Here is an 11,187-nt window from a genome sequence, read left to right on the forward strand (position 1 = left end):
ATATATATATATATGATTTTTTATTAAAAAACTGAGAAAATTTTACAACAAAAACACTCAATGTGTTTTTAGTCAAAAATTCGTTACTTGAGAGCTATAAATCATTAAAAATAAACGGAAATCGAAGAAAACAGTGAAAATTCTGGCTTTTCAGGCATTTTTTTCCCATCTTCGACAATTTTTACCCTATTTTAAATTGCTTACAACTTTTGATCGAGACCGTTGTTTTCAACGATTTTTATTTTAAATTCAAGATCTCGTGCTGCCCATCAATGCTGGAAAAATAACAATTACTCAACCAGGTAATTAATTACCCGGGGCGCAATAAAGGCTATTTTTTGGTAATTAGTAATTGGCCCGTAATTTTTGTTGGCATAAGGTTTGGAGGTGGCACCCATGTTTTTTACATATTGTATGTCCAAGCGCATGTAAAAAACTTGGTCTGATCAGTGTGACCTCAAAATTGCAAGAGTTTGATTTTTCGACCGCGAAGTGTCCGACTTCTCGTAGAATGTCTCATGTTTCTGTGTGTATGTGTGTGTGTCTGTGTGTGTGTATATATATATTTATATATACATACACACACATTATAAAAGATAGTTTCATGATTTTCATATCATACCTGTGTAATTTAAAGGATTTTATTATTTAACAATAATTATCAAGTAAATATAAACATTATTATTTATGCATTTTAAACTTATTCTAAAGAAGTTATTTATTTTCATTTTTCTTTTACATGTTTCCTAACGTTAATACGCGAGTGAAGTTGAGTATACACGTTTAGTTGTAAAAAGAGAAAAAATGTAAATGCATGACATGCACAAAGCAGATACCTCGGTAGCTACTTCTTACACGATTTTATGATTCTAATCGATTATAAAACCGAGTTTTACGATCGGAAGAACGTACAATTTAAATCAGAATTTAGCATGAACAAACTCATATTACGAATTTCCACATTTATCTGTTTTCATTTGATTCATATTCTGAAAAAGCATTCACACTCTTTGAATTTTTGTAAATATTCTGCATTTAGTTCTCGTAAAAAATTCGTACTTGTAACTTGGTCCAAATACCGATGTTTACTATTTTTAGTTATACGAATTACTAAACAAATTAAAGTTAGGAACGCTAACTGTTTAGAGACTTTTTTAAAGTAAGTTCAAAGCATTTATATGAAACATATACAACTCTTTAAAAACTCAGTCAAAGGTACGTAACACTATCAAAATAGCTTTAGTTACGCGTTCAAATTAAAAATGATTATCGTTCTTTCTTACGTAAAAGTAACTGAAAGGAAAAACACAGTGTATAGTAGGAGTAGTAGTAGTATTTTGACGGACACTCTTCCACGAGCCACGAGTTCGCAATACATCGCAGTATTTTTCACACTCAGTATCAAATGAAACGTCTAAATCAGTGTTTTTTGTGCGGTAAGCTACCTTATAAAGCAATATTTTATGTAAAGGATAACCATAATTTTGAAGAATGCTGTATGTTATCAGTAATATATCATATAATAATAATTCAGTAATAATAATGTTTATCACATCGATCAATTTAGTCGTGGTTTTTAAAGTTGATAAAATGGTCAGATATACTATAACATTTTTCTCGTTTTTTAAATTTTTTGACATGAAAATATTTTTTAAACCTTTATATTTTGGCGCAAAAACTACAATAATATCTTACAAAATTTATTACTATTGACATTATCCATTAAAATTTTTTCTACTAATCAATTGGATTTAATTAAAAGTTCCAATTTTCAGATACTACGACCAATGGAAAATAATTCACTATCGATGCAAACAAATTTTTGACAGCTTGTATGGGTATCATTGCACTTATTTTTTTAATATAAAAATTAATAATAGGTTTATTGAAATCTTTTTATTTTTATCTTTTTTATTATCTTCATAAAAATGCATTGCAAAAGTTTAATATTTATTTAACAACATTCTCCTGTAAAAACAAGCTTACAATTTTAATCAAGACTTAGGAGAATTGATCAATTGCTTTTTCGAACATCCTTAAGCATTATTTTATTGAATGAAAGGATGTAAAATGTTACTTACGAGATATTTTTAACCATTTCTAAGGTGGTACACATACTTTTGCAAGCAAGAAATCATTGCTAATATCTAAAATGCTTATATGTGAAATGTCATTAGTCAGACAAGTTAAGAAAAAAAGAAAAGCACGAATATCTTTACAAATCGTACCCTAGTTTTTGACAAAGTATGGTACAGTATAGCACAGTTTGGCACGGTATGGCACAGCATGGCACACTTTATTACCAGGGCGGGGCACTTTGGCACAATATGGCACATTTTGTAAATGGCCATATGGAAAAGGTTATTTAGCTCGTCGATAAAGCCGTGTTGGTTGTGTCCTGCCGCGTAAACGCTGATGATCATAAGTTGAGTGTTATCTGTGCATTGAATTTTGATGGCAGTCGATTCTAGATTGTTGTGGTGAGGTGTGTTGGTGAAGTGGACTACCTTAAAATCAATATGTTTTCTTATCAAAATACCAGTGCCTCCTCCTTGGATGGAATCAGGTCTATCCGTTCTGATAATGTTATAATCTGAAAAAGAGACTTTATGATTAGCATTTAATTTTGTTTCGCAGAGTAATTAGACTATGTCTGGATCGTGTTTGTTTAGAAATTGTAGTAAACTATATCGTTTTGAATTCGAAATGATAGAATTAACATTTACTGAGATTATTTTGAGTTGTTTATCAATTAATCCCATTTTAAAATTAAAGATTTTAAAATATGGTCAATTTTGGCTGAGTTTTCATCTACTTGTTTTTTTATATTGGTTGTAAAGCTATCTATTGCTAAATTTTGCTTTGTTAGTAGTTCTGCGATTTCGTTTTTAAAACCTGTCAACATAGATTTCATTTCCGACATTGGCTGCGGTGTGGGAAGCGCTGTGCTTCATGGTGCTGGCGGGAAGTTCGACGTGTAGGTCCGATGGTCTGGTCGAGTGTCCTGTTTGGCGGCGGTCGATAAGGCAGGGAGTGATGGTGGCGCTGTCTCGTTGAGTCTGCTGTGCTGCGGTGCGTTGCGGAAGGTTGGCTTATGAGTTTCTTTTGATTCTTTGAATATGAGTTGAGCGTATTTTAAATATGGGCAGCCTCTATAGTTTGCCGCGTGTTGGCCGTTGCAATTGACACATTCAGGCTTGGTGTCCGGATTGGCGTTGTTGTCGTCTTTCTTGCGTTGGCATTCTCCCTCTTTATGGTTGTTGCGGTATTTCACGCATCGGTACCCAAGGTTACAGTTGGCGCTAGCATGACCCACTCTCTGACACTTAAAGCACTGGAAGACTTTAGTTTTCCTGATGGGTTCCCATCTGATAATCTGATGAGCGACCTTTTTGACTTGAGTTAAGCGCTGGATTATGCTATCAGGAGAGCAATGCACTAGGAGATGGAATTTATTGGGAGCTCTGGCATCGATTTTTTCATTTTTTTCTATGGTGACCTCTTCTAGCCGGAGGTTTGTCAGTTCAGTTTTAACATCGTCAGGAGTGTATTCGTTGTTTAGGCCCTTGAGCACTAGAGTTTTTCTCTTTATAGCCTGTGGAGCGTAAGTGTAGAAGGGTATATCCTTTTCTTGGAGCAGTTTTTTTATGGCTTCGTGGTCTTCTAGGCTATGGGAGTTAATGACGTATTCTTGATTGCCAGTGTTTTTGACGTGGAAGTTTGTGATGCTTGCGGTTTCTATCAGATCTATGAGGACCTTTGCAGAGTTAAAGCAGCAGTAAATAGGCGACATTCGCGACTTTGGTCTGCTACCGTTTGACTGGCTGTTCTGAGAGTTGACTGCAGAGGGCGCGGTTGCTGTTGAGTTCGTTGGGGTCTCACTCTGTGGGTCGCCATCTTGATTCGACTGAGCGGCCGTTAGGATTTTAAACCTGTTCTTTGTTTCGATGGCTCTTTGCTGATTCATTTTCGTCTTCTGATGATGGAAGTGTAGCATCCATGGCGTTTGAATTGTCTTTGTCTGATGGGGCGCGTATTACGAGGTTTGACTTCGCTGAATGTACTTATTGGCGTCCAGATTCGCGCATCAGAAACTTGAAATCCTTTTCGATTTTGCTAGTTAATGGACCGCGTCTGCGGCTAGCGTTAGGTTGGGTGACTTTGAGCGGGCGTCGCATGTCATTTGGAGAAAGATTGGGCGATTCCTCCGTGGACATACCGATTTTTCGGTGGTCGGACATCGTGAGGTGTTCGGATCGTGACGCGTCGCAGGGGGGATGTTCTATTGCATGTAATGCGGTTGATACTGATGCGCTGTAGATTTGCCGCTTTCACTAGACGTTATCGAAGGTCTACCACTGAGCCACAAGTACTCGTTACAGTTAATACAAAAATTTAAACTCATGTACTTCAAGGAGCTTTAGATACTTAGTACTTTTACAATATTAATTAACAATTGCCCGTAATTACCTTAAAGCTGCTGTCCGCTGTAAATGTTGAAAAAACATGCCTCAACAGAGGAATCCGTCGGGAATACAAGTTTTCCAGATTTCGTGCAAAAATTTTCTAAGTCCTCAATTTCCGAAAAACCCATGTGTGTCAAAATGTGCCAAAGTGTGCCAAAGTATACCATGGAGGATATTGTGCTAGTGCTGCTCGCCATGACAGCATTCTGTCGGAATGAAATTCCCGCAGAATGCCGGCTTTGTTGGCTGCGAAATTTTTCAGCCGCACAATTCACGAAATAAGGATTTTCAATGTATGTTATTTTAAGGCTGTTGATTTTGTTAATTTGGGCTATTATTTATCGACCGGACTTTGTTCCTTGCCAATTTTTATTAATTATATTATTATGGCTATTCTATCATGACTACCGAATTTATAGCAGCCTGACAGTTTCGCGACTTACACGAAATAAGCGGCGAATATCAATGTTGTTAAACGCGTTAATAATAATTTTGGTGATTGTTTATTAAAATAACTTGTAACTTTATTAATATCAACAGCTGCTCGCAATACATAAGGACACAATTAGCTATGACTTATAACAAGTATTCGTGGTCGAGTGGTAAAGTGCCAGCCTGCTAACTGAAAGGTTCAGGGTTCGATCCTCGTTAGGGTTTTAATTTTTTTGAAAAGTAGTTAATATTTTCAAATCTCCTTACGTTTGTGTATAGAATCTGTACAGCTCAGATAGAGAAATCATTAGAATGATTTTGAGGTTACGTGTATTCCATTAAATACTTTAAAAATGAAAAAAAAACAGTGTAATATTTCTCAATATTACATTCCTATAAAAATAATTTAATTATTTACAATTTTTTATATGAAACGTATTATTTTTTGTAAAACATGCGCGATTTTTGCATTTACTGTACCTATTCAGCAGAGGTAAAGTAGCAAATTTCAAAAAACACCCGCTAATATTTTTAACATATTTTTAGAAAATGTATTTATTAATATCAGCGCCGCTTAATATGACAAAATATACAAAAATCCATACATGAACTTTTACCTCATAATATATTTTCATCATAGTATTTTCGTCTTATACTGCAAACCCCTAAACTTAATCTAAACAAGCCCATCTGTCGTCTTCGGTACAGAATATCGAGTGGCGCGTTAGCGCCACGAAGGCAAGTTTGAGAAGCAGACGAAGCCGCGGCGCCCGTGACACTATTTACTTCTATATTGGTGTTCGGATTTTTCATTATACAAAAAAAAAAATACTTATCATTACTGTCAGTAAGGTTTTTTGGCTCATTAGAATGTTTTCTGAGCTAAACTATGGTTTCCAACAAAAATATTAGTGAAAAGGCTGCTTATTTTTATAATATGTGAGTGTATAATACACAAATGCTGAAATCACGTTTTTCTTCTTCAGCCTGAAATGGTTAGCCGCAAGAAGTGTTAGGATCGTGAAGTTGGCCGCACGGCTATATACAGATGGGAATTGCTTTCTCAAGAAAATATAATAATATATTACGATATGTAGAATTAAGAGTTTGCTAGTGCATACTCTGCGTTCCGGAGCAGTAACAGTAACTAGCTTCCCTAGGTATTCGATGACAAGGTTCAGGTTGTTTTTGGTGTCTTGGTATAAAAATCATTCAAGTACGGTGTCTCACAAGTACCTTATTAGTAATGAAATCCCGAACGACCTTGAAGGACAGCCGGCAGAGTTCTACGAATTTAAAAAAAAGGTCGTTTTTGACTACTGTGCCGCGTCTTTTGTTTATTGGCGAACAACTAAAATTTTCTTTTTATATATTAGAACGTCATACAAACACCATAAGTACAATGAAACGAGCAGTTACGTAGTAATTATCTTGAGTTGTTCCTGGCTTCATTACGATTAAATATAATAAACTTGACTTTGTTTGATTAATCTCAGTTCTTTTCTATCTGTAATTTCGTTGCGGAATATATCAAACTCGCCTGACCTTTTACTTTTTTAAAAGTTAATTTTTTTTAGATATTATTTAAATTCACACATTCATCTGATTTAGAGAAATCCTACAAAGGCTGAAAAAATGAAGAGTTTGGTCTTTTAAGACATATTGTAACTTATATATCACGTAAATATTTATTTTTGTTTTTACAGTATACTTGAATGTATATATATAGTACAGTTTAGTTCCCTTTTTCAAAAAATTTTAAGATAAGTATAAAAATATTATTTTAAAACGTAATGCTAATCTCAAGATATTTATTGAGATATTTTTATATTTTTTATGTAACACCCTGCTTTATCGTTAAGCTATTCCAAAACATATAGTTAACTCAGATTGTGAGATTAATAAGAGTGGTAGAGCGAGAGATGGTCAAATTTGAATATTTGGCTAAAAAAGATAACGTCGGCGGGGGGACGACTTGGAGAGAGGGCAATGCATGTCAAATGATATCTACGACTGTATTAGGTTTCATTAATTAAAATGGAGTAGTTTCATATTTTGTTTGTTTCAGGTGCGAATACATTACTTTGAATACACCGTAGAACACAGTTTGGAAGATGAGGCGACAATCAAAACGTTATGACATCTGGGAATCGCTGCGTCGCAGAATTCCTATAGTCGTCTGGCTTCCACAATATTCCTGGGGAAACCTCCTACAAGATGCTTTGGCCGGAACGACCGTTGGTCTCACTGTCATACCCCAGGGAATCGCTTACGCCGTGGTTGCGGGTTTACCGCCACAGGTAAAGATAGTGTAGTAGAAAAGAGAGATGCATATGCATTTGCTGTATGCATATTATCGCGTTCAATGCTGGTTTAAATGGACAAGTCAATTTTTTTAGTATGGACTTTACAGCAGTTTTATGGGCTGTTTTGTGTACATTTTTTTTGGAAGTACCAAAGAGGTAACAGTTGGACCAACAGCTATCATGGGTTTAATGGCGCAGCCTTTTGTTCTGACCTATGGCGACGATTTTGCAGTGCGTACTGATTGCATTTTTCTAAATTTCATTAATTGCTTCGACATAAAATGCTCAAGGTCAATCGATGTGATGACCCGTAGGTGTTGCTGTGCTTTCTTACAGGCTGCTTGATAACAGCGATGGGTCTGCTTCGTCTTGGCTTTCTAGTCGATTTTATCAGCTTGCCTGTGATATGCGGCTTTACAAATGCTGCAACAATCATAATAGGATCATCACAGATCAGCAAGTTTTTCGGCATTAGCGGACGCAGCGAGTCTTTCATCGATGCCCTAAAGAAGTTTATCCAGCACTTTATGGAGATTCAGCTCTGGGATACGGTTCTTGGTGTCTGCTCAATCGTTACTCTCGTGCTGTTAAAGGTAAGCCAGCGTTTGAAGGAGTTGCTCGAAGCAGTAAATTAATTTATCATCCACTAGTTAAATATGACATTATTCGCTGTAGAATCTTCCGGGCAAGAGACATGGCAATTGGCTAAAGAAATGCATGTGGTTGATTTGCCTGGCACGCAACGCCGTCGTCGTGATAACAGGTATGGTACTTGCCTACTGTCTTTCGTTGCACGGTCAGGAACCCTTCAAGATCACCGGCAACATAACGGCAGGTCTCCCTTCCTTCCAGCCACCGCCCTTCACCACTATTCATAAAAACGAGACATACACTTTTGTAGACATGATGAACATACTCGGAAGCAGTGTCATTTCCGTACCTCTAATTGCTCTTCTTGAGAGCATTGCTGTCGCCAAGGCTTTTGGTAAATATAGTATAGCGATACTTACGAAATTAAAACATATACCTTAAACCTTGTATGAACATGCCATTGCCTCGTATTAATATTTAATGTTACGTCTGTAACAGCAAAGGGTAAAAAATTAGACTCGAACCAGGAGATGATAGCCGTAGGTCTATGCAATGTTTTTGGTAGCTTTGCACGCTCGATGCCGACTACCGGAAGTTTCTCGCGCACGGCCGTGAACAACGCGTCAGACGTGAAAACACCAATGGGTGGCCTCGTCACTGGTGCCCTCGTACTTCTCGCCTGCGGTCTCCTCACCTCAACCTTTAAATTCATTCCAAAGGCTACACTTGCTTCCGTCATTATCGTGGCCATGTACTACATGCTTGAGATAAGAGTGTTGCAAGTGCTCTGGAAAACTAAAAGTAAGTTTTTGCTGTTCTAAACTTTTTCTTTATACACGTTCTAGCACTCTAAAGTGAAAATAACAAACTGTAATCTCAATCACGATTGCTGGCAATTTTGCTGGTCTCATACCGCTGCAATTTTTATAGAAATTTTAAAATTTAATTCGAGCTTCAACTTTTTGCAGAACTTGATCTAATACCACTAGTAGTCACCTGGCTGGTTTGTTTATCGGCTGGTTTGGATATTGGCATGATCGTTGGTATCGCAACAAATCTAGGATTGCTTTTATACGGGACCGCGCGACCGGGTCTGCTCATCGAGGAACGCACTGTCAATGATATTCCTGTTCTTTTCGTTTCGCCACTACAGTCTCTAAAGTTCCCTGCGGCCGAATATCTTCGGGAACAAATCATGACCTGGTAATAATATTTATTTTATTTTTTCCCAATAATGTGTACAAAATTATCATTTTGCGAATTGCTTTGTGCGTATAAATTTAATTAGGCAGTATTATAGGTACAAATTGGCACGAAATCATCGAGGTGGAATAAAATTCACATCACTATTATGTACTATTGTAATACACCCTAAGGATAACGTTAACAGCTTTATTTCCTTTTAGGTGCGACATATCAAAGAATACAAACATTATTGTGCTCGATGGTCGTAATATAATTGGTATTGACGCCACAGTAGCAAAGAACCTGTCCCTCCTTAACTTAGATCTAGAATCAAAAAAACAGAGGCTCATCTTTTGGAACTGGTGTGAGAATGCGCGTAAGACTCTTGTCGCTTTCGATAGCTCTACTGATTCACATTTCCGGACTTTTGGAGATCTTGTAGAACTCGGTATGTATCATATGATGACAAGAAGATAAGATGAATATCTGCATTTTTTCTGGCTATGTTCTCTACATTTTTTGGAATTTATATGCATGCATTAGTTGAACCTACAAGAATTAAAACGTCGTATCTCGTGCAAAAAGCAGCACTTTGCTTTTAGCGATGTATAAGCCTAAGTTTCTCAATGCAATGCAATTCGTAGCAATTTTTCTGAGATATATTTCATCAAGCTACACAGATAATGAATTTATTACATCTTTAATGTTTCAGAAGAAATTTTAACGTCTGCAGAGATAATAAGGAAAGAGTCATCAAATTTATAGTTTTATTTTGACATTTAAAATAATTACAGAATGATGATATCAACCAAAATAAGTAAACAGATATTATACAGAGAATGATAGGATGTTGGCGCGACACTACATCTGTTTTTCGTGCAAGAGAGAAAAAAGCCTCGTCATCCTTCTTTGTTAAAAAAGTGATCCATGACAACGGAAGCCGATTAAAACGAGATGTGATTGATTGTCTCCTAAAATTTGAAGCATTCTATCCTCTGAAATCTATGCCCGTGGAGTGCGCATAAATGCACCTAGTTTTTCATATCGAGGGGTGCGACATTGTCACGATGGCAAATAAGTGGAGCTGCCGCGCCACTTGACTTTTGACAGTATTCAAAGCAGATGTTTGTAGACCCAAGGAGTTCGTCCTGTTATTTATTTATTTATTTATTTTTACTTCTTATCCTAGATAACGATTCGTAATCGCATAATTTTTAGTTCTGTTGAAAAAGTGTTTTTCCAAAATGCCCACATATAAATTTGTATCCTTTCATTCTGAATTTAGATGTATTAATTCATTTTTATGGTGAATTTTTTGAAATTGTATTTAAATAAATTTGTCATTCATGAAAAAAAAATTAATTTGTACTTTATAAAAAAGTTTTATTAAAAAAATCATGTCTCAAAAACTAAGTAGTGCAATTTTTTCAAAAAAATTTATGCTAGCACGCCATTATATCTAATACACATTATGAAATTTTTAAGTAATTCAAATCATATTTTTTGAGTAAAATAAAAAGTTGAATATCTCTAAAATAAATTGATTCAAATGTTCATAAGAAGTTGTTTTTCTTACTGCGTCCTTCCAGAGAAAGCGTGTGCGTTTATGAGTGTGGTGGAGTATACCTATCATTACATAATATTTCTGTAATTATGTTATGAATATCATACGAATTTGAAAAACTCATCTACTGCTTAGAGAACGCTCTATCTTGATTACATTCTTTCGAAGCACACGGGACTAAATTGTAGAAAAGTAATCACATCTGGGATACAAAAGACTTATATATAGATAAGTCTCAAAAATATACTTGCTTCGAAATAGATTGTTCTCGAAGCCGCCACTGAGATAGAGCCTTGCACCACTCAAATGTCGAATAAAACTTTAGAAGTTCTTATTAAAATTCAAAATATATTGATTCATAATTAATAAGAAAAATAAAGAAATTTGAAATCCACGTTTGAGGGGAATAACGACGTATTCTGCGAGCCGCTTCGAGCACGACGAATCTCGCAAGCCGCTTCAGAATCAACGAAACTGGCAAGCCGCTTCGAGCACAGAGCATCTCGCGATCCGATCCGAGACCGACGAATCTGGGGCGCGTATTTCTTTTCTTGAATTTTGTAGCGGCTAGCCTGCACCATTTTATATATCACGATTTCTGGCAATTTACGCGGTTAAAAATTCTGATAAAAATTGGAGTCCT

The 11,187-nt window shown here is 36.0% G+C and overlaps 1 protein-coding gene across 15 annotated transcripts in view; it reads left to right on the plus strand.

Moving 5' to 3' along the window:
- LOC100117667 (sodium-independent sulfate anion transporter) overlaps positions 1–10,384 on the plus strand; it is a 38,607-nt gene extending 28,223 nt beyond the window's left edge. The window contains exons 1-11 of one of the 15 annotated variants that reach the window (XM_031932677.2): positions 892–1,436; positions 1,776–1,838; positions 6,967–7,198; positions 7,298–7,435; positions 7,519–7,797; positions 7,880–7,967; positions 8,106–8,189; positions 8,294–8,596; positions 8,764–8,998; positions 9,202–9,428; positions 9,693–10,384. In XM_031932677.2, coding sequence (XP_031788537.1) covers positions 7,013–7,198; positions 7,298–7,435; positions 7,519–7,797; positions 7,880–7,967; positions 8,106–8,189; positions 8,294–8,596; positions 8,764–8,998; positions 9,202–9,428; positions 9,693–9,745 — 1,593 coding nt within the window. In that variant the 5' untranslated portion in view covers positions 892–1,436; positions 1,776–1,838; positions 6,967–7,012 and the 3' untranslated portion in view covers positions 9,746–10,384. Of the gene's footprint in view, positions 1–891; positions 1,497–1,775; positions 1,839–6,748; positions 7,199–7,297; positions 7,436–7,518; positions 7,798–7,879; positions 8,190–8,293; positions 8,597–8,763; positions 8,999–9,201; positions 9,429–9,692 lie in introns of those variants that run through there. The other 14 variants (XM_031932672.2, XM_032600609.1, XM_016986351.3 and 11 more) reach the window with 14 other exon arrangements.
- Positions 10,385–11,187: the final 803 nt, after the last annotated feature.

The sequence above is a fragment of the Nasonia vitripennis genome, chromosome 5 (assembly GCF_009193385.2).
Source record: "Nasonia vitripennis strain AsymCx chromosome 5, Nvit_psr_1.1, whole genome shotgun sequence".
NCBI classification, from domain to species: domain Eukaryota; kingdom Metazoa; phylum Arthropoda; class Insecta; order Hymenoptera; family Pteromalidae; genus Nasonia; species Nasonia vitripennis.